The 23,775-nt window shown below is 41.4% G+C and overlaps 1 protein-coding gene across 1 annotated transcript in view; it reads left to right on the forward strand.

Annotated features, from left to right (window-relative positions):
- Positions 1-23,775, forward strand: part of chl1b (cell adhesion molecule L1-like b) — a 191,748-nt gene that overhangs the window by 75,005 nt on the left and 92,968 nt on the right. The window contains exon 2 of the mRNA XM_062997549.1: positions 20,842-21,038. Coding sequence (XP_062853619.1) covers positions 20,942-21,038 — 97 coding nt within the window. The 5' untranslated portion in view covers positions 20,842-20,941. The remainder of the gene's footprint in view (positions 1-20,841; positions 21,039-23,775) is intronic.

Consider the following 23,775-nt stretch of genomic DNA (forward strand, 5'->3'; position numbering starts at 1 on the left):
TAGCTGCGTCGGTTCCCAGAAAATAAGCCACCGGCTTCTGCCATGAAATTGATTTCAGCTACACACCCGTTTCCCGCCGCTCAGACTGGATCACAGCCTGATATTGTTCTGACCATGCTATGATTCACAGACTTCAAACAGAGAGAAAACCATTACAGATAAAACAATTTCTCCTTTTGTGTTCACACACATGGGCAAGTCCTTTGCTCTTATGACAGTACCTGTTATGTCCATGACACACCTTTTTATATTTTGAAATTAAGCTGTGTTTCATCTCAGTTATTTACTGCTGGCCTGTTTGACTTTTTAGCTTGACAGCTCAGCAATTTGTAACTGCTGTAATTTAACAATGTCTTTCATTATTCTCTTCCTTCATGTGTGACTTTGTGTGACAGATATTTTATTTTCCCTTGTTCACAATGGAACTTTTTTTTCTTTGTTGGCTTGAATAGTACTCTTTTGTAACCTAAACTAAGGCTTTGCACTTGTATTTCCTGATCTGTCTCTGAAGTACAAAGGCAAACCACAGTTGCGATTTTAAATGACTAAAAAAAAAAACATAAGCATTTAAATGGCAAGTCAAATGTGGTATGGTGTGTTGGAAAATAATTTATCCATCAACCTTTGTTTCCTGGAAGTGAATTGTCACAACTCTGGATTTGTATCAGTTACACTCGGAACTTTGATTTGTAAATTTTTTGTTAAATGCTTGGTTGAGCTTACCAGGCAGTAGTACATATACGTATATATATATATATATATAGTTTATGCATTTTCTCCCCTTTTTCTCCCTTTTGGCGCGTCCAATCGCCCGATTGCGTCATGCTTCCTCTCCACCAATGCCAATCCCTGCTCTGTTTGAGGAGAATGAAGCTAACCCACGCCCCCTCCGACATGTGAGCAGCATTCCGTATGCATCTTATCACCTACACTTTGACGAGTGCAGTGCAGCTCAGCGTTGTGTACGGAGAGACACACCCTGAGAGCACTCTTTTCTCATCTCTGTGCAGGCGCCATCAATCAGCCAGCAGAAGTCGTAATTGTAGCAGTTATGGGAGAGACCCCATCCGGCTTAGTCCCGCCCATATCTGAACAACAGGCCGATTGTTGTTCATGTGGCCGCTCAGCCTTAGCCGGCAGGCAGAGCTGAGATTTGATACTATGTCTTCGAGATCCCAGCTCTGGTTCCAGCGTGTGTTTTTACCGCTGCACCACCTGAGCGGCCAAACATAAGCATTTTAAATGGCAAGTCAAATGTGGTATGGTGCCATGGAAAATAATTTATCCATCAACCTGTGTTTCCTAGAAATGAATTGTCACAATCCTGGATTTGTATCAGTTACACAAGAAACTTTGATTTGTAAAACTCAGGCAGTCAAATTCTCTACACATTTCTAATAGATGAATTGTGGCTTGTTCTGTTGGAGCTTGGTACATATAGACATTGAATAATAACCTTTTTTTGGTTTATTATTCAAGATCTCATTATACTGTGCTCCAGTCCTTTAATCATTATTCTTGATTATTAGATTATAGACTGAATTATAGAATTATAGACTACATGCTGTTGAAAAGCATTCACACAATATAATTCTACCACCACTATATTTTATAGTGGATTGGTGTTGCCTGTTGAATATGGTTACATCATGAACATTATCTTCGGTCACTGCTTCTAACATTTACAATTAATTCACTATATAAATAAGGCGGCACGGTGGCAAGTGGGTAGCACTGTCGCCTCACAGCAAGAAGGTCCTAGGTTCGATCCCCAGGTGGGACGGTCCAGGTCCTTTCTGTGTGGAGTTTGCATGTTCTCCCCATGTCTGCATGGGTTTCCTCCGGGTGCTCCGGTTTCCTCCCACAGTCCAAAGACATGCGAGTGAGGTGAATTGGAGATACAAAATTGTCCATGACTGTGTTTGATATAAACTTGTGAACTGATGAAACTTGTGTAATGAGTAACATGATGTTAAAATCTTAATAAACAAACAAACACTATATAAATAACACAATATCCCTTGTGAAGTGCCCTTCAGGTCATTAAAAGGTTCACTGTGGCATATTAAACTGACTTTTCTGAATGTGATACATACACATAGCACTTTAAGCATATTTGTCAGCATCTCAACGTCTTTTGAAGTTTCTTCTTGTAGCATTTGCTTTACGAATCTTCCTAATGTTTAATTTCATTTTCCATTTTTTATTTTGGTCTTGTTTCCTTGAAATCAACCCCCTCCCCTCCCCAGACATAGGTAATCATGTCTATATGTCAACACATGACCGTCCAATAGCACTACTAGGGGTTTGAACCCTGAATCCCAGTAGTAGAGGGCTAGTGTAATTTACTGCTGTACCATCTGAACACCCTTCCTAACATATTTGTTTCAAATCTGCTGTATTTATTGATCAATGTTTGCTGAATCTTTAACACGTTTTAAATAATTTAGCAAAATGTCTTTTTTTCAGGGCTGATTTAGGCAGTGTGTCTGTAGTTTCATACTGTATGTGTAGTGTCTTTGAGATGCTTTTTTATCTTTCTTCAGATCTGTGCCTTTTTACGATTAGACCTAATTTGTTTTGATGACTCATTGGCACTATTTTGGATCATTTTGTAAACACTGTCTGCCATACTGATTTGCCTTGCAGGCAAGTAGCTAAAATATACAGTGAAGTCCATACTTAGCATATAAAAAAGACAAATAATAAAAGTAAAAAAGAAGAAGAAGAAGAAATGAAATACATACAACGACAACTCCACCCAAGTTTTCAGAACCATCATCACTGAGAACTCGGGCTCTGGTGTTATCTGCAATGCTATCAACCTGGTCGTGCGTCTAACAGGCACAGTTAATCATGCCTGATGGAGGGAGGTTCTGTGCATGATTCACAGAAGGCGTAGCGTGACACTTAATATGCAGTATGGAACCGCTCAGGTGACGCAGCGGTAAAACACACGCTGTTCACCAGAGCTGAGATCTCGAATACATTGTAGTGAATCTCGGTTCTGCCTTGCCGGCTAAGGCTGAGTTGCTACATGAACAACGATTGGCCTGTTGTTCAGATAAGGGGCGGGACTAAGCCAAATGGGGACTCTCTATCAGACTAGTGCGATTACGACCTTTGCTGGCTGGTTGGTGGCGCCTGCACGGAAATGGGGAAGGAGTGCGGTGGAGGGTGTGGCCCTGTACCGCACTGCACTTGGTGATAAGATGTTCGATTGTTGTGCACGTGTCGGAGGGGGCGTGGAGCAGCCTCGTCCTCCCCAATCAGGAGCAGGGACCAGCTTTAGTGAGAGGATGATTGATGGGTAGAAATTGGATGCGCTAAAGCGGGAGAAAAAAAATGCAGTATGGCTCTCTGTAAGGGGCCACCACTGGCAGGTGAAATGAAACAGCCACCAACTGCATGTGCCAGAGCGGTGAGTGTTAGTCTTCATCTCTTCTCTGTCGGAGTGGTGGAGCTTCAAAAACAATCAAGTTTGCATCTCTTTGCTGAATGTAAAATAAATACACTCAAAAAAACCTGGAACGGGTCTTACTTTTTATTATGAAGACTCAGAATTGTAATCCTGACTGCATATATTTGAAAGCTTGACCCTTGCCCTGGAAAATCCCAATCAATAAGCTAAGAGGAGCATTTGGAAGAAGCGTTGCTTTGATTGAGCTTTGAATTGCATTTTTTGGAATAGTCAAAGGACTCGTTGATCTTTGTCGCCTGTCACTGGGCTTCACTGTGGTCATGAGGTCATTCGTCATCCTGTCAGAATGAAGCTGAGGTCAGGAACTCTGAGGTTCATTTATTGTGACTCAGGGTGAATCCATCAACTTTATCATCTCTCACACTTTCCTGGTTAAATCTTATCACCCACTCCATCTTTCGAATCATCTCTCCATAAAGCCTACTCTAATGTACACATTTATTCAATTTCTTCCTCATTGTTCGTCTCTACCGCCCACTCCAGCAAGAGTTCATCTACAGTGCATCTTCATCATCTATTCTCACATTGCTTCTTCCCTCTGGTGTTTCTAATCTACTTTAACTTCTCTACAGCAGTTCTCTACACTCCTCAGTCTATTTTTAACACACTTTCGACAGACCTGTTTCAGTTTAAAACCACACAGGACCTTGACTCGTTGCCAATCGCCCACTTTTCTCTGCTCATCTCTCTGTTTTGGTCACTTGAAGCATTGGACTGGAGGGTATAACGTAGAGGAGCGTCAAGTTATTTAAGTGAAAGTCATTCAGTTTTTTTGTTATTACTCTTCAAAGTATCTACAAACCAAACATTTGAAAAATAACTAGAGCCTTTTATATAAATATAGAACCCTTATATATATCATATGCTTTTATATAAGAAAAGTCACAGATCAGAAGTGCTTGAAAAGTGCACAGTAAACTTTTATTCAGTCATTTCCACTAAATTCTGTATCCTAATTTGGCAACTTTTACATGAGTTTTGCACTTTGTTCACTGTAAGACTGGGAGCATACACCAATCAGCCATAACATTAAAACCACCTCCTTGTTTCTACACTCACTGTCCATTTTATCAGCTCCACTTACCATATAGATGCACTTTGTAGTTCTACAATTACTGACTGTAGTCCATCTGTTTCTCTGCATGCTTTGTTAGCCCCCTTTCATGCTGTTCTTCAATGGTCAGGACTCTCCCAGGACCACTACAGAGTAGGTATTATTTAGGTGGTGGATCATTCTCAGCACTACAGTGACACTGACATGGTGGTGGTGTGTTAGTGTGTGTTGTGCTGGTATGAGTGGATCAGACATAGCAGTGCTGATGGAGTTTTTAAACACCTTAATGTCACTGCTGGATTGAGAATAGTCCACCAACCAAAAATATATCCAGCCAGCAGCGCCCCGTGGGCCACATCCTATGACCACTGATGAAGGTCTAGAAAATGACCAACTCAATCAGCAGCAACAGATGAGCGATCGTCTCTGACTTTACATCTACAAGGTGGACCAACTAGGTAGGAGTGTCTAATAGAGTGGACAGTGAGTGAACATTGTATTTAAAAGCTCCAGCAGTGCTGCTGTGTCTGATCCACTCAAAGGTATGTAGAGAAACAGATGGACTACAGTCAGTAATTGTAGAACTACAAAGTGCTTCTATATGGTAAGTGGAGCTGATAAAATGAACAGTGAGTGTAGAAACAAGGAGGTGGTTTTAATGTTAAGCGTGATCAGTGTATTGTGGCATTTATACCTTTCACGTGAGCAACAAGCTTAAAAACTATACACAGTGTTAAACAACAGTGTATTAGTTCTCTCTGCCATGTCTGTGCTTTGCTTCTGTATTTGTCACATAAGCAATTTTTATCACTGGCGGCGCTTTAAAAAAGTCAGCGACAAACTGGGTCAAATTTCAATCAGATCTCACTCAAGGCGCTGTCTCACTGTATAAGAAACAATCTCACACTTTATTTTAGATCAGGCTGTGATGGCACAGATGTCAGCAAATATGCCATAATAACTGCACATGATTTTTTATATGCCTCCAGTGGTTGTTGTGGTGTTCAATGTTTTGCAGGTCTTGTTTAAGCTTGTTTTAAAGCCTTTCATGACACCTCCTAAACAAAATCAATTGCAGATGCGTTGTAAATATGGTGCTTATAATGTCTCACTCCAGTGGCAATTCTGTCTGGCCAGTTAACAATCTGCACTTTCTTACTCCACCCATGTGACCCACTTTTGTATGCTTGGTCCATGTTCAAGAGGGACAACCATTATTATGGGCTGCATGGTGGCTCGGTGGGTAGCTCTGTCGCCTCACAGCAAGAAGGTCCTGAGGTCGATACCCAGGTGGGGCGGTCCGGGTCCTTTCTGTGTGGAGTTTGCACTACCCACAGTCCACAGACATGCAGGTGAGGTGAATTGGAGATACAAAATTGTCCATGACTGTGTTTGACATTGAACTGATGAATCTTGTGTAATGAGTAACTACCGTTTCTGTCATAAATGTACCCAAAGTGTCTAAAACATGTTGTTAAAATCCTAATAAATGAAAAAACAAACAAACAACCATGATTATCATGGGTACTTAGGTGCAGTACGGGTCACTTGGCTATGGAATCAATTAATTATTGTGGGATCACAGATTACAAAATGCGTCATACCATGTAGCAAACAGGGGGCATAAGATCACAAATGTAATTTGCTAAGCGTGATGAGTCGTAATGGACATCGTTATTAGACTTTAGAGTGGAGACCATCTGGACTGATTGATCATGCTTTACCATTATGCACTCTATTGGAAGTAAAATCACTCTAGTAGAAGCTCTTGTTGGCTAAAATAATGCTTAACCATTTCAAAGACGGGAAATATGAAGTACACTGTGTTAAATGGGCTGGTCACATGTCAACTTTGCTATTTCCTGTTCTACTAATCAACTGTTAGACTCACTAGGTGCTCATCAAACAAGCATGAGTGAGTAAAGCATTGGAATGGCTTTTAAAATAGAAAATGGGATTCCCATGTTTAAGGCCAGTTAACAAGACCACATAAAAAGCACTAGTAAAACAAAGTATTCTTGCCTTTATACCGCCACCAAATCCCACCCTTCATTCTTTGCCTATGACACATTCTCCCTCCGTAATTCTCACACTGAGGCTGTTGCAATATTAATGGTCTTGTAATTGAACCATTTTCCTTTCAGCATAGCCCTGCAAAACCGAGCCATATTTTCAATCAGAGAAGGTTATTATTCAATATTGCTGCAATTACCATCTCATTAGCTAATTTTGTTTCTCGATTTGCCACAACTGACAGCTTTTAATAATTAATAAACCATGCATGTTTTAGTGGTGTTGAAATCTGGCCTGATTTCACAGTCAAACAGGTAACAGATTTAATGGCCTCTTAGACCCCAAATTTTTTTGGGTTGCGGCTAGATACTCCTTCACTTGTGTGTTTCCAGCACATACCTAGGACATTCTCATGTCTTTTTTTTTTACATACTAGCCATTAAAATCTGATTATGATCTATGATATAGTCAGGGTCATGTGGGTTCCTGGAAACACTAAGCAGAAACACACCTTGAACATGTTTTCAGGGTGTTTTAGTGTAGATTGGTAAATCTGGTGGCAGTTTTTTTGGGGCTAACTGCATTTGTTTTCTCTTTATTTACAATATACAGTTTATTTACAGACTGAATACAATTTGAGCATTAAGAACCATGCTCAAGGGCCCAGCAGTTGTAACTTGGCTCTGGTGGGGTTTGAACCAACAGCCTTTGGATTCTAGTGCAGTACTCTACCACTGAGCTAACCTTCTACTTAGACACACTTCCACCGGGAACTTTGGGTGCAAGGCAAGAATCATCACAGGGCTTCATCCACTCACTTAGATATAGTCAATAATTTCTGCAAAGATGCCCAATCAGCTGATAGGACCGCTGAGATTTAAACCCTCATTTGTGGTTAATTCACCTAATAGACCGCAGCATCATCCGAGCGTCAAATTATTTTGTTGTAATTGTAATGATTGTATAAACCATTGTCCTGTTGCATTACAAAATAGATTAACTTGATTTGTTGGTTTGTTTTATTTTATTTAATATTTAATTTTATTTTTATCAACCACTATCTCCCTGTCAGGGTTATGGCAGGCTCTGTTCCTTTGGCCAAATCATTGCAGGGCTTTGGCCACCAAATCATTGCAGGGCTTCGGACACCCCATCCCACTGATACTGGGTGGGTGAAATTCCAAATGGTTTCTTACCTGCTACTGTCTTCTACACACAATGTGCTGCATCATGTATCCAATGTAAAGTTACACTTTATGGTCAAAAGTATTTGAAAACCTGATCATAAGCTTGTTGTACATTCCATTTTAAAAGCAAATGATAACAGAATGACCTCTATGTGTTCTTTTCAGCTGTGAATATCTTCATCTTTTTATAGACGTTTCTTTGTTCACAGGGGCACAGTAATGCTAGAACAGGAAAGGCCCTTCCCTACACTGTTGCTGTAAAGTTAAAATCATATAATTTCCTTTATGTTATTGCACCTGTTAGCAGTTCCAGTTAGGATTAATATAGCAATTTTTATATATCATGATTAAACTAAACTGTTCTAAATTAAACATATACAATTACCCAGCCGTCTTATTAGGTACACCTATCTGACACAAACTAAATGAATTTTTATATAAGCCACACCTACCATGTAGATAAGTTTTGTGGGTATACAATTACTTATTGTATCTCATTTGTTACCCCACATTTCTCAATCAAAAGACACACCCTGGTGCCCATTGATTCCAGGGGCAAAACAATAAAATAAAAAAATAATATTAATATTGATATAATAACAATTTAATATTAATTACATTACCTGTTAGTGTAGACTAGACCATCAAGTAACATGATGTTGATCATTCGCATGTTTACATAAATTGCTTACAGAGCCTCAGCCCAAGTTTCAGCATGGGTGTCTATATTGGATCAATATCATTTACATTTATTGCATTTTTATCAAAAAAGAAAGATGTGTGGCTTGACCCAGCAACCTTCTTGTCACTCAGTACCTTAACCTTTAGGCTAATTGTCCCCAGCAGCAGTGCTGTGCCAGTGCCAGCGCTGATAAGAAATGGCGTTTATGGCCAACATTTTTATACAGAGCAAATTACAATTGTGACCGATACAATACAAGCAATCAACGGTGAAAGGCCTTGCTTAGGGGCCCAACAGTGGCAACCTGGCTGTAGTGTATTACTTCTTTCTGTTTTCTGCATGATTACTGAATACAGGTGGGACAATAAATGACAACACTGTCATCTCTTTGCAATGGTTGGCTGCACAGATGGGTCCGTTTTTTACAATGCCCTTATCTTGTGTTGCCTGTAGACTGATTTGTGGACTGATGGTGCAGTCCACGTTGTCAGTCCAGCTTATTCTTGGTTTATCTTTTGACAAAAAAACACCACGTTAGGCAGCAATATGCACCCAGCATTGTGGTAAACAAAGCACAAAACACATCATGTAAATGCAGCCTTAATTTTAATAATGTCAAGAGTAAATGGTTTCCATATGCAGCCAAAAGCAGATGCTGTCTGGCAAAAAAAAACAACAGCAAAAAAACAAAAATAGCACTAATACCACTCTCACTGGGATCCAGAATTCGAATCCCTAGTGGTGCCATTGGCTGGTTGGGCGTCTACACACAGACATGATTGGCTATGTTTGGGTTGAATAGCTGAGGCCCAGTGATGGATTGACTTCCTGTCCAGAGTGTATTACTACATTGCGCTCAATGAGTCCGGGTGAATCGGACCAATCGCAAGCCTGAATTGAAATAAATAAAATTAACATATTTTTATCCTACAAGCTTTATTTTTTATAAAGGTTTTTAATGCCAGTGTTTCTGTACCATAGACCTTGTGGACAATATGTGGACCGTTTTTTTAGTTTTTTCTTCTTTAAAATAGGATGGAATCTGATAACATATAACCAAATTGATACATTTAAGAAACCGAAGGGTACCGATTCAGGTGTGTCTGGAGTGCACGTGTTTGGATATATTTACAGGTTTCCTCCCACACTGTTACCTTAACTTCCCACCTCATGATTTATGCTTATGAGTGCTAAACGATCACTCATTAGGAGCAAGAGAAGTGTAGAAAATAGAGAAACAGATGCCATCTGTGAGCTGAAAAAGGCTGCCTGAGATTCTTTTTGCCCCAGATTCCATTTTCATCTCCTCCTTTTCTGGCACCTGTCTTAAACTGCTGCGCTTAGGCACAGCCAAAACTAGCGTGGGTCAGGGGTCACTCTGGGCTTCCCACGCTGGCAGCCTTTAGCCTCCTGCCAACTGCAAGCTCGGATGAAAGCTTTCCGCACCGTGCAAGAAGATTAGAAATCAGCCTGAGGTCCTAAAGCAGCGGCCTTACCGCTTTGTTTCATGAGTAGCAACCAGCCAGGTTGGTTGTTTCTGAAACAGTTCTGGTATTTTAGTATACATTAATGGCCTAAGGTGTCTGAGTACTGATTTATGATGTTTCATTTTCTTGTTTTGAATGTAGTGAGGGTAAAAAAGAAAAATTCTATTAAGGTGTACTATAAATTCACAGTTTTGTTGAATTCCTTGTGAGAGCTTAATGGTTATTATTACTATTATTTTTATTATTATTGTAACAGTGATGCTGACAGGTTGAAAATTTACTGCAAAAAAATATTTGTTCATTATCTTGAATCAAAATTACAAGGGAAGATGACCAACTTAACCCTTTAATGGTCTCACCAAGAAAATAATGTTTAAAAATTAATTTATTGGGACTATTCCAACAACAAACAATTAATATTTGTCTACTAGTGCACACAGTATTTTTAATGAGCCTCTAACAATCAGTTGATGCTTTCATGGATGATGTTTCAGCTGCTAGCTTCAAGTTGACCTCTAGGTTAGAAAGGCTGTTTTCTTAAAACCATCTACCAATAGTTTTGAGTTTAACACGTCAACCAACTCAAATTACTGAAGAAGTTAATGCTGGTTCTGATAGAAAGGTGTCAGAATACACAGTGCATCACAGTTTCAGGGCTGTTTTGGCAGCAAAAGGGGGACCAATGTAATATTAGGAAGGTGGCCATAATGTTATGCCTGATCAGTGGAGAAATTTGCAGTGTTTCTGCGTAAAATTGACTCATGACTCCACACAAGTACTCCATAGCCCATGCTTCTGTACTTATCCCAATAGTTTATCTAGGGCACTTCAATGGACTGGCATCCTGTCCAGTGTGTGATACTGCATTTTATCCAGTGATTTTAGGGAAACCGGAGCCACCATGACCCTAATCAGTATAAAGTGGTGGTGAAACATGAAACCGCAATGAAATTAGGCATAGTACATTTTCTCAAAAGACTAAAACATGACAGAAATTACCACTGATACTTAATGCCCAGTCATGTGGTTTAAAAGCTGTCCCCATCCAGATGGTAATGCTGCATCCCACTAGACACTCAACAGTAATACAGAGAAGCAAAAATCAATTCAACAGCAAGCTCTTAAGCACAATTGTGGAGTTGTACTCCATTTCTGTGGTCTTTGGTTGATGGAGGTACAATAGGTCAAAACGAGGGCACATCATCTTGGATGAGGAGTGTAAAACAATCCTCTGTGTGCGCCGAATGAACTTAATTCAATTATCTTTTTTTCAAATCGTTACAGCCTGGATGCTACCTCTAGCTGCCATCTGTTGGAGTTAGAGATAGAGAAGTCCCAAAAACATAGTGCCAGTACTGAATCCAGCATAGCTGCATTATCTAGCAGTGTTTTACTCTTTTGCAAAACAACCTGTTCATATACTTAAGAAACTAATAAGAAGTCAGCATTTTTACAGTGCTGTGAAAAAAGTATTTGCCCCCTGCACACATGTACACCAATGACGCATAACATTATGACCACCTTCCTAATATTGTGTTGGTCCCCCTTGTGCTGCCCCATACGCAACAAAATGTCATGCACTGTGTATTCTGACACCTTTCTATCAGAACCAGCATTAACTTCTTCAGCAATTTGAGCTACAGTAGCTCGTCTGTTGGATCGGATCACACGGGCCAGCCTTCTCTCCCCACGTGCATCAATGAGCCCTGGCCACACATGACCCTGATGCTGGTTTACTACTGTTCCTTCCTTGGACCACTTTTGATAGATACTGACCACTGCAGACCGGGAACACCCCACAAGAGGTGCAGTGTTGGAGATGCTCTGACCCAGTCGTCTAGCCATCACAACTTGGCCCTTGTCAGACTCGCTCAGTCCTTACGCTTGCCCATTTTTCCTGCTTCTAACACATCAACTGTGAGGATAAAATATTCACTTGCTGCCTAATATATCCCACCCACTAACAGGGGCCGTGATAAAGAGATAATCAGTGTTATTCACTTCACCTGTCAGTGGTCATAATGTTATGCCTAGTCGGTGTATATGTTTCATCAACTGTCATCAAACTACTTTTAACATTAGAGAAAGGTAACCCAAACAATAAAGTTTATTAGTAAAACATTGGGAATTACTACTTAACTACTATTACTAATAAACAAGCCACATATTTTTCTTTTTAACCAAAATGTCCATTTTATTAATGGCAGAAAAATGCTGTTCAGTGCCTCCTGGCCCTATGTGAATTATTTGCCCCATTAGCTACTAAATTAACCAGTTAACCAAATGTAATTAACAGTTGGGTTCAGTGTCACTAGTCACACCCTGGCATGATTGCTACCAGCTCTGTTGAATCTAAACATCACTTAAATAGAACCAGGCTGGAAGGTCTCAAAATCCATCACAGGTTCAGATGTTAAACCAAGGCTGGAAAAGGTTAAGAAAAGCCATTGCTATGGCTCTGGGAGTCCATTGAACCATTGTCAACGCCATTATCTAAAAATGGATAAAACTTGGATTGGTGGAGAACCTTCCCAGGAGTGGTCATCCTACCAAAATTTCACCAAGAACGCATCAATTAAATTTCAAAGAGGTCACAAAAGAACCCAGACGAACTTCTAAAGCTGTGCAGATCTCATTTGTCTCAGTTAAGGTGAATGTAAATTATTTTACAATAAATATATAGTGAAGAAGTAATTGAATAATTGACCAGTGTGCAAGACAAACTCGATTTCCTTAGCACTGCAGTGACACTGACATGGTGGTGGTGTGTTAGTGTGTGTTGTGCTGGTATGAGTGGATCAGACACAGCAGCGCTGCTGGAGTTTTTTAATACCGTGTCCACTCACTGTCCACTCTATTAGACTCTCCTACCTAGTTGGTTCACCCTGTAGATGTAAAGTCAGAGACGATAGCTCATCTATTGCTGCTGTTTGAGTTGGTCATCTTCTAGACCTTCATCAGTGGTCACAGGACGCTACCTACGGGGCGCCGTTGGCTGGATATTTTTGGTTGGTAGACTATTCTCAGTCCAGCAGTGACAGTGATGTGTTTAAAAACTCCATCATTGCTGCTGTGTCTGATCTACTCATACCAGCACAACACACATCACTGCAGTGCTGAGAATGATCCACCACCCAAATAATACCTACCCTGTAGTGGTACTGGGAGAGTCCCGACCATTGAAGAACAGCATGAAAGGGGGCTAACAAAGCATGCAGAGAAACAGATGGACTACAGTCAGTAATTGTAGAACTACAAAGTGCTTCTATATGTTAAGTGAAGCTGATGAAATGGACAGTGTAAAAACAAGGAGGTGGTTTTAATGATATTAAATATGCTATATATATAAACCTCCAAAACTTTAGGGGTATTATTTTGTGGACTGTTGAAGCTACAATCATGCTGGAACAGGAACAAGCCTAAACAAAACTGTAACATAATGTAGAAACCATAATTTTATACACCTTTATAGCAGTAGATCTTTATACAACACCTTTATAGCAGTGGTTGCGGCCGAAACACTTAAACTCAGTATATAATAGGGGTGTCTAAATACTTTTGTACATGATTGAATTCATTATAAAGCTTTAATAACTTTTAGCTATGATAATGTTTTGCTGTGTTTGTAATTATTTTTGATTGACTACAAAGTCAAGCTCATTTTTCAAGTGCTCTTTATGTTATTTGTCGACTACCTGTTAATTCTAGTCCTTAGCATAACCACTAATCTTTTCCCTGCTTACATAAGGGTTTGGCCCTCTTTTCTGTAGAAACATAGGTTTTTTCCTAAACAAGTCTTGCATACATACTGAAGAGCACTGGCGTCGGCACCAGCTCTGGCACACAGTGAGGGGAAAAATGGCCTAGGAGAGGAAGTAGAAACGCTTTAGGCTGTGTTTTGGTATCTCAAGACAGTGGGAGCATTCTATTTTGTAGGGTTTAGACACCAGTCTGCTTAGGGGAGTGCAGATCCCAGCCCCCTTCTTGTCTCTGGCTTTTTTACTGACATCACACAGGTCATGCTGGGGGTCAGATCTACCAGTATTGACGGAACAAAAGCCCCCCCAGACAAAGCTAATACTATTATCGGGATATGCAGTCTTGTGGAGCAGGGTTCATGCCCATTTGGAAAACACAAACCCCCCACCGAAAAGTTAAGGAAATCGACTCTTTCTTGCACACTGGTCAATTATTCAATTACTTCTTCATGGCCTGGTGTTTGACCTCTGTGTTTCCTATTGGGTTTGTTAACTGACGAAGCAGATTAAGTACGGAAGAGGAGAAGTTGAGTGACTCGAGCAGCTGCTGAGGTTATGGTAGAGGAGCTAGAATTGTGTATCTATACTCATCAAAATCTATTAGGTACACGTATCTGGTATGAACATTATAAGCAAATCTTACCATACATATTCAGATTGTGGGTATACAGTTACAGACTGTAACCCATCTGTTGCTCTGTACATTTTTAACCCTCATACCCTGTTCAATCAAATTAAAAGGAAGCATTTCACAGAGACCATGTGGTGTTTGGGTGCAGGACCATTCTTAGCACTACAGTGACACAAACATGGTAATAACATGGTAAATTGTGTTCTGTTATGAGCATCAGGTGCGGTAGTGCTGGGATTTTTAAATACTCTTTACTGGTCTCTGTATTATGAACACACGCCCTGTTAACACGTGTTGTAGGTGTGTAGTTAGAGACCAGAGCTAAGAGCTTTTTTTTTTAGTTCTATTTATTTATGCATTTTTCCTGATTTTATCATAGCCAATTAGTTTTCCGCTGCTTGGGATCCCGATTGCATTCGAGGAGGGTATATCTGCCTGCTCCACGCCCCTTCCGGCGTGTGTGCAGTCCTTCAACCCCTTCTTTTTTCGCCCGTGTTTTGGATTCGCACATAAGGCTTATTCACTTTTGCACAGGCGCATTGGTCTGCTAACCAGGGTCCTTGCACAGCGTTTGAAGACCCCACCCACTTATTCAGGCCTTTTCCCACCCAGCAGACTCGGTGGCCAATTCTGTCTGCAGCAGGCACTGCCAATTGTGCCCGCTAGATGGCACCCACTCGGCCGGTAGCAGAGCCGAGATCCGAACAGGGGTGTTTAAAATCTCAGCGCTGGTGTGCTAGCGATTTTTCTAATCTTCCTCTAGTCCTATCAGTGGACACTACTTTAGTGGAACACCACTTTCCTTCCATCATTGCCATTGAGATGTTTAAAATCCCAACACTGCTACACCTGCTACACTTACAAGTACTACAGACACTGCTATATTATTACCAGATAAGTGTCATGGCAGTGTTAAGAATGGTATTCCACCCAAATATTATCTAGTTAGTGTGGGCCCCTTTTAATTGATAGACAGGGTACTGAGGGGTGACAGTGTGTATCGTGCAACTGGCTAGAGTCAGTCTTTGTATAATTTAAAAAGTTCAGTTTATCCGAGTGGTCCACATAGCGTTGCCCATTACACCATCTATTCAAACTGATTTCATTTTGAGTGGTTAAAAAAGTTTCTTTAATCAGCATCACGTTTGTGAACACTAATGAAAGGACGGACGGTGATGGTTTGAATGGGCATTTATTTAAATTTGGCTAGGACTCAGAGACTCTCTGTTTCCACTTTATGTTCTGTTTAAGGTTTCTTTAGCTTTTGTATGTTTGGCTAATTAGAGTAAAAAAGGAAGTGATCTAATGAGGTGGGTCACAGCCTGAATGGAAAAAGCCAATCAACAGATTCTTGGTGACTCCACGAGAACATTTGTGGCAAAACAAATAACATGAATTGAAGTTTATTTGTACAATTAACTTTGGATAATAATAATTGGTTCTGGAAATCTGGATTGTGGATATCTGGGTACGTACAAGGTAGAGCCAGTCAATCTGCTGGCATGACAGATTGGGTGCTGCACATCAACTTATATCCTGAGGACGTGGGTTTGATTGTCCTGTCTGGATACTGTCTGTGTTGGTTTCCTTGTGGGCATTGTCTGTGTGGGTTTCCTCCTGGGCAGTGTCTGTATGGGTTTCCTCCTGGGCACTATCTGTGTGGGTTATTTTCTGGGCATTGTCTGTGTGGGTTTCCTCCTGGGCAGTGTCTGTGTGGATTTCCTCCTGAATACTATCTGTGTGAGTTTCCTTCTGGGCACTGTCCGTGTGAGTTTCCTTCGGGGCACTGTCTGTGTGGGTTTCCTTCTGGGCACTGTCTGTGTGAGTTTCCTTCTGGGCACTGTTCGTGTGAGTTTCCTTCTGGATACTGTCCATGTGAATTTCCTTCTGGGCACTGTCTGTGTTGGTTTTCTCTTGGATACTATCTGTGTGAAGTTACTCCTGGATACTGTCTGTTTGAAGCTCCTCCTGGATACTGTCTGTGTTGGTTTCCTCCTGGGCACTGTTTGTGTGGGTTTCCTTCTTGACACTGTGTGTGTGGGTTTCCTTCTAGGCACTGTCTGTGTGGGTTTCCTTCTGGGTACTGTCTGTATGGGTTTCCTTCTGAGCACTATCTGGGTGGGTTTCCTTCTGGACACATATGTGTGGGTTTCTTTCTGGACACTGTGTGGATTTTCTCCTGGGCATTGTCTGTGTTGGTTTACTTCTGGGCACTATCTGTGTGGGTTTCCTTTTAGGCACTGTATGTGTGGGTTTCCTCCTGAGCACTGTCCTTGTGGGTTTTCTCCTGGGCACTGTATGCGTGGGTTTCCTTATGGGCACTGTCTGTGTGAGTTTTCTTCTGGGCACCGTCTGTGTGGTTTTCATCTTGGACACTGTGTGGGTTTCCTCCTGGGCACTGTCTGTAAGGGTTTCCTCCTGGACATTGTGTGTGTGTGATTCCTCCTTGACACTTCCTGTGTGGGTTTCTTCCTGGGCATTTTCTGTGTGGGTTTTCTTCTGGGTACTGTCTGTGTGAGTTTTGTTCTGTGTGAGTTTCCTCCTAGACACTGTGTGGGTTTCCTTGCGGACACTGTCTGTGTGGATTTCCTACTGAATACTATCTGTGTGGGTTTTCTTCTGGGCACAGTCTGTGTGAGTTTCCTCCTAGATACTGTCTGTGTGAGTTTCGTTCTGGGCACTGTCTGTGTGAGTTTCCTTCTAGATACTGTCCGTGTGAGTTTCCTTCTGGGCACTGTCTGTGTGAGTTTCCTCCTAGATACTGTATGTGTGAGTTTCCTTCTGGGCACTGTCTGTGTGAGTTTCCTCCTAGATACTGTATGTGTGAGTTTCCTTCTGGGCACTGTCTGTGTGAGTTTCCTTCTAGATACTGTCCGTGTGAGTTTCCTTCTGGGCACTGTCTGTGTGAGTTTCCTTCTATATACTGTCCGTGTGAGTTTCCTTCTGGGCACTGTCTGTGTGAGTTTCCTTCTGGGCACTGTCTGTGTGAGTTTCCTTCTAGATACTGTTCGTGTGAGTTTCCTTCTGGGCACTGTCTGTGTGAGTTTCCTTCTAGATACTGTCCGTGTGAGTTTCCTTCTGGGCACTGTTCGTGTGAGTTTCCTTCTGGGCACTGTCTGTGTGAGTTTCCTTCTAGATACTGTCCGTGTGAGTTTCCTTCTGGGCACTGTCTGTGTGAGTTTCCTTCTAGATACTGTCCGTGTGAGTTTCCTTCTAGATACTGTCCGTGTGAGTTTCCTTCTGGGCACTGTCTGTGTGAGTTTCCTTCTGGGCACTGTTCGTGTGAGTTTCCTTCTGGGCACTGTCTGTGTGAGTTTCCTTCTAGATACTGTCCGTGTGAGTTTCCTTCTGGGCACTGTCTGTGTGAGTTTCCTTCTAGATACTGTCCGTGTGAGTTTCCTTCTAGATACTGTCCGTGTGAGTTTCCTTCTGGGCACTGTCTGTGTGAGTTTCCTTCTGGGCACTGTTCGTGTGAGTTTCCTTCTGGGCACTGTCTGTGTGAGTTTCCTTCTAGATACTGTCCGTGTGAGTTTACTTCTGGGCACTGTCTGTGTGAGTTTCCTTCTAGATACTGTCTGTGTGAGTTTCCTTCTGGGCACTGTTCGTGTGAGTTTCCTTCTGGGCACTGTCTGTGTGAGTTTCCTTCTAGATACTGTCCGTGTGAGTTTACTTCTGGGCACTGTTCGTGTGAGTTTCCTTCTAGATACTGTCCGTGTGAGTTTACTTCTGGGCACTGTCTGTGTAAGTTTCCTTCTAGATACTGTCCGTGTGAGTTTACTTCTGGGCACTGTCTGTGTGAGTTTCCTTCTAGATACTGTCCGTGTGAGTTTACTTCTGGGCACTGTCTGTGTGAGTTTCCTTCTAGATACTGTCCGTGTGAGTTTACTTCTGGGCACTGTCTGTGTGAGTTTCCTTCTAGATACTGTCCGTGTGAGTTTCCTTCTAGATACTGTCCGTGTGAGTTTCCTTCTGGGCACTGTTCGTGTGAGTTTCCTTCTGGGCACTGTCTGTGTGAGTTTCCTTCTAGATACTGTCCGTGTGAGTTTACTTCTGGGCACTGTCTGTGTGAGTTTCCTTCTAGATACTGTCCGTGTGAGTTTCCTTCTGGGCACTGTTCGTGTGAGTTTACTTCTGGGCACTGTCTGTGTAAGTTTCCTTCTAGATACTGTCCGTGTGAGTTTACTTCTGGGCACTGTCTGTGTAAGTTTCCTTCTAGATACTGTCCGTGTGAGTTTACTTCTGGGCACTGTCTGTGTGAGTTTCCTTCTAGATACTGTCCGTGTGAGTTTACTTCTGGGCACTGTCTGTGTGAGTTTCCTTCTAGATACTGTCCGTGTGAGTTTCCTTCTAGATACTGTCCGTGTGAGTTTCCTTCTGGGCACTGTTCGTGTGAGTTTCCTTCTGGGCACTGTCTGTGTGAGTTTCCTTCTAGATACTGTCCGTGTGAGTTTACTTCTGGGCACTGTCTGTGTGAGTTTCCTTCTAGATACTGTCCGTGTGAGTTTACTTCTGGGCACTGTTCGTGTGAGTTTCCTTCTAGATACTGTCCGTGTGAGTTTACTTCTGGGCACTGTCTGTGTGAGTTTCCTTCTAGATACTGTCCGTGTCAGTTTCCTTCTGGGCACTGTTCGTGTGAGTTTACTTCTGGGCACTGTCTGTGTGAGTTTCCTTCTAGATACTGTCTGTGTGAGTTTACTTCTGGGCACTGTCTGTGTTGGTTTTTTCCTGGATACTGTCTGTGTGAAGTTACTCCTGGATACCTTCTGTGTTGGTTTCTTCCTGGGCGCTGTCTGTGTGAATTTTCTTCTGGACATTACCTGTGTGGATTTCCTCTTGGACACTGTCTGTGTGGGTTTCACATGTTACACACAGATCCACATGTGCAGTATTAAAGTCAGACTCCATTGTCCATAGACACAAATCAGCTTTATTGTTTGTGATCGGAATGTGTAATTAATTTGTCATTTATTAATGTAATACAAGGATGTAAAACAGACCTGACACATGGCACAACCAATTTTCATTCTTACTTTAATTTTGGTCTGTCCACTATCTCTGTTTTGGGCTGTAGATGATTTGTGCCTTATTTTGATACTGGTTTCCATTATTTTGGCCACCTCTTTTACTTTCCTATTGCCTGTTTTGTTTGTGGCTTTTAAGTCACAGTATTGGTCTAACTTGTTTATGCATCCGGCAAACTGGACCCACCCCATCACAGCGCCCATATATACATATATATTTTTTATATATTTATGCTTTTTTATGCATTTTCTCCCATTTTTTCCCAATTTAGTGTAGTCAATTTGTCTTCCACTGGGGAATCCCTGATTGCAGTCGAGGTGGGTATATTGCTGCTCACGCCTCCTTCAACCCACGCGCAGCCCTTAGCGGAACCCTTTTTCACCCCATGCATTCTGCACAGGCACCTCTTTATCTGCTAATCAGGGTCCTAACACAGCGTTTGGAGACCCCACCCACATAGTCCGTTCATCTCGCCCTAGCAGAACCGTGTCTGCTGCAGGCACTGCAAATTATGCCCGCTAGATGGCGCCCAGCCGACCGGTGGCAACACAGAGTTTCGAACCGAGGAGTTCAGAATCTCGACGCTGGTGCGTTAGCGGAATATCCTGCTGCGCCACCTGGGCGCCCATATATTTTTTTATTATATATTATATTCCAAGGGCACTGTCGAAAGTACAGATTTGTTCCCGAGAATAGTAATATTTTTGAATATTTAAAGGTGTCAAATGAAGTGTCTTTATTTTACTGCAAGAATTAAGTAAAACATGTTCATGTGTAAAAATGTGTTAAAATGATGATTCTGTTCATTAGGAAAATAAAAAATTAAGAGATATTACATTCAGTTATCAGTTAAACAAATGATTGCTTGATCTCTAGTTTTATATTGTTGGAAAAATGAGACCTTGCTGATATAAAAACATTTAGTTATGTTTAATTTATTTAAACATTCAACCAGCTGCACTCTGAAAGCAAGTGGCATGAGCCTTATGCCACCTTTGCAACCAGCTAATCAAAATCTGTCTTTTTTATTGTGCCGTGAATTCATAATTCATACTAATTTTCCAAACATCTGCTTTGCATTACCATAGCAGCAGGAGGCTTTCAATTTATTTAAATTTCTTTTTTTGGCATGTATATTGCATTATGAATTGTGGGACTGGAGGAAACATGTGCTTTTCACTCCCTGCAGCAAACAATACACAGAGATACAGTGTCTGTTTACGGGAGGTGTGTAATACAAAGCTTTAATATGGAGATTCTCCTCATTTGGTGAGGTTTTCCACAAAGAGCCGTGTGGGTAGGAATCGCTGATGCAGGTGTTCCCTGTCAGCGTGCATGTGCCTGAAGTCATGTGGGTGAACATGTGGTGCGTGTGAGTGGGTGTGAACCTTTGGGATGGTAGACTGAGTGTAAGATGGTAAGTGTGTGAAGGTCTGCACACTTAGGAATAAGGTAGTGTGAATCACCAGCTGGCTGCAAGTGGTACATGTGTGGGTGTTAACAGTTGGTGTGTTTGTGTTGTGCAGGTCACGAGTCTTCTGTTCCTGCTGGAGTGAGATGCACTGAGACTTGGCCTACGCTAGTCTGTCTCTCTTTCTCGGCTCGGTTCCAAAGGTGTGGTCAGCGATGCAGTTGCCGTGGAGACTAGGCCTCGCCTTCTTTTTGGTGGTGCTCATCAACAAATCAAGACATTTTACCAAGGCTCTTGATATTCCGCTGGAGAGTAAGTTTTTAATCCTACACAAAACTTATGACAGTGCTTTTCTTTTTTCAGTGCCAGGTACTTTGAAACTCAACGTCCAATGGTTCTGGAAGTTGAGTTTTTAAGGTATTTTTTCCCTATAAGGATGTATGGGAATCAGGTAATGTGATCCATGGTCCCGTGGAACTGCATATAGTTTAGGCTAATGTAAAATAATGGAGTTGTTTTTGACACTTATACACTGAAAATAACACAAATATAATATAAAAACACTAAAATACAATAAAAAAAACAGTTAAATGCAATAAAAACTACACTTTACCTTTACTTCTTTATTGTTTCCTTATGCTTCTTAATCGTGGAGATGCTTGATCTTGGAATACCGTATTCCGTTCAGTAAAGACACATTCACATTCGCTGTGCCGTTATTTCCTATGGAGTACTTAATGTGACTTATTGTAGTAAAATGAACGAGGAATTTCATTAGTGGAGAGAACTTATGAGCAGTAACAGAGTAACAGAGTGAATTTGACGGTTATTCCACACAAATGCAGATTCGTCTCATATTCGCACTTTGATGACGTCTTACTGCACCGCTCAAGCCAAGCAATGAACAAAGCAGCTGTAATTTGAAATTAATTTTAAAAAAAAGTCGAGTTTAAGGGTACAAATTTCTCGATGTAGGGCGTCGAGTTTCAAAGATTTTGAGTTTAGTGGATGTCAAGTCACAAGGTACCACTGTGCATAACTAGTCTCAGAGGCAAAATGCATTAAGCAGAAAACCAATCGACGCTCGCCACTGGTTGCAGACTGAGCAAGGGAAAATTGAACGACACCTATTTCTACTGTTGCTGCTATATGCAATCTCAGGGACTGGTCTAGGCATCTGCTTGAGTAGGGGTGAGGACGCATAGAGCTTAGTGTGACTCACGGTACGCTATACAGCTCTGTGTGGACTGGCTGGTGATAAGATGCAGCCACAGGTTGGACACATGTTGGAGGGGGAGTGTGGTGGTTCAGCTCTCCTTGATCAGATCAAGGCTGTGCAAGCTGCAGCAGATTTACAATTGGAAACTGAAAAAGAATAAATTGAGAGATAAAGGGGGGATAATGTTGTGCACTACTGATAGCCTGCATGGCTAATCCTATTGGTTTTCTATTATCTTGATCCAGCTACCCAGTTGTATATTTTCTCCACTGCTGCAGACCCTTTACCATGACCAAAGAGGGCCATACCTTGCCCCCTTTAACACGAGTGGTTGCCTGCCACTGCTTTTCACCTGCCAGAGACGGGTTCACAGAGAGAAGTGTCATGTTTAAAGAGACACGCTTCACTCTCCATTATTCACCATCTCTGTGCAAGCCCCTTTGATCAGCCAGCAGAGGGCGCATGTACAGCAGTAATGAAGAATCACATTCACCGTTGCTTTGTCTGTATTTTCACTGGCTCAGGTAATGTATGATTGATTCACAGCAGCTGACTTGATTGTGACCCATGGCTTCTTGGATAACATCATTCTAAGCACTTTATGAACCTGACCTAAAACTTGGTCTCTGGTCCCTGCATTACTGACACTGTGAGATAAATTTACAAAGACAGCCAGGCTCGGTGCAAATCTGCACAATCGTGTTAGTGCAATCTGGGCTAAATTTGTGGCTAACACTGGAGTTTAGATCAATAAAGCTGTAGCTTGTTACACCAATTACAATTGAACCAGCTACAGTATACACTATTCTGAAAGTATTCCCTCAGCTTCTCTGCTGTCTTCTAAACCTGTGAGTATCAGTATAATCGAAGTTGCCACATGTGAGTTACATGAGATCTGCTGAATGCAGTGCTAAATGCAGTTCAACATTTAAACAGTGGTACAACCGCATAGTTTTCCTCAATAGTTGTCAAATGATGTTGCATTATTACATACTGTACTATAAAATATAATACAGTGGTACCTTCAAATTTGACGTCAATTGGTTCTGGGAGTGGCATTAAGTTTAAAAGGCATTGAGTTTCAAGGTATTTTTTCCCGCAAAGATGTATGGGAAATCTGTTGATGTGTTTCATGGTCCTGTGGAACTGCGTATACAGTGGTGTTAAAAAAAATAGCAGTCCAACACCATTAACCTGATAAATCACTGTTTTTAGTAGAAATGCTATTTCTACATAGCAAAAAATTTACTTGAAAGTGTAGTAGAGTAATGAAAACAAAACAAACCCAACAATTAGGACATGCATCCCACTCATTCTGAGTAATCAAAGCATTGATTGAAAGGGGGTTGTTCAAAATAATAGCAGTGAGGAGTTTAATTGGTGAATCATTGGTGAATTGGTGGTCATTCATTCTGCAGAAGAACGGGTGTAAATTTTGGCCCTTATTTAAGGTAGGAGGGTGGCAAATGTTGCACAGGTTGGTCATAGCACATTTCCTTCTGAAATACTGGGTAAAATGGGTTGTTCCAGGCATTGTTCTGATGAACAGCGTACTTTGATTAAAAAGTTGATTGTAGAGGGAAAAAACATACAGAGAAGTGCAGCAGATTATAGGCTGCTCATCTAAAATGATCTCAAATGCCTTGAAGTGAAAACCAAAACCTGAAAGACGCAGAAGGAAGCATGGAACTACTGTTCGAATGGATCGAGGAATAGCCAAAATGGCAAATACTCAGCCAATGAGCAGAATGAAAGATCAAGGAACATCTGAAGTTACCAGTGAGTACAGCAGATGATTAAGTGAAGCCAATTTACCAGCAAGAACTCCTG

Source organism: Trichomycterus rosablanca, chromosome 6 (genome assembly GCF_030014385.1).
Source record: "Trichomycterus rosablanca isolate fTriRos1 chromosome 6, fTriRos1.hap1, whole genome shotgun sequence".
Classification (NCBI taxonomy): domain Eukaryota; kingdom Metazoa; phylum Chordata; class Actinopteri; order Siluriformes; family Trichomycteridae; genus Trichomycterus; species Trichomycterus rosablanca.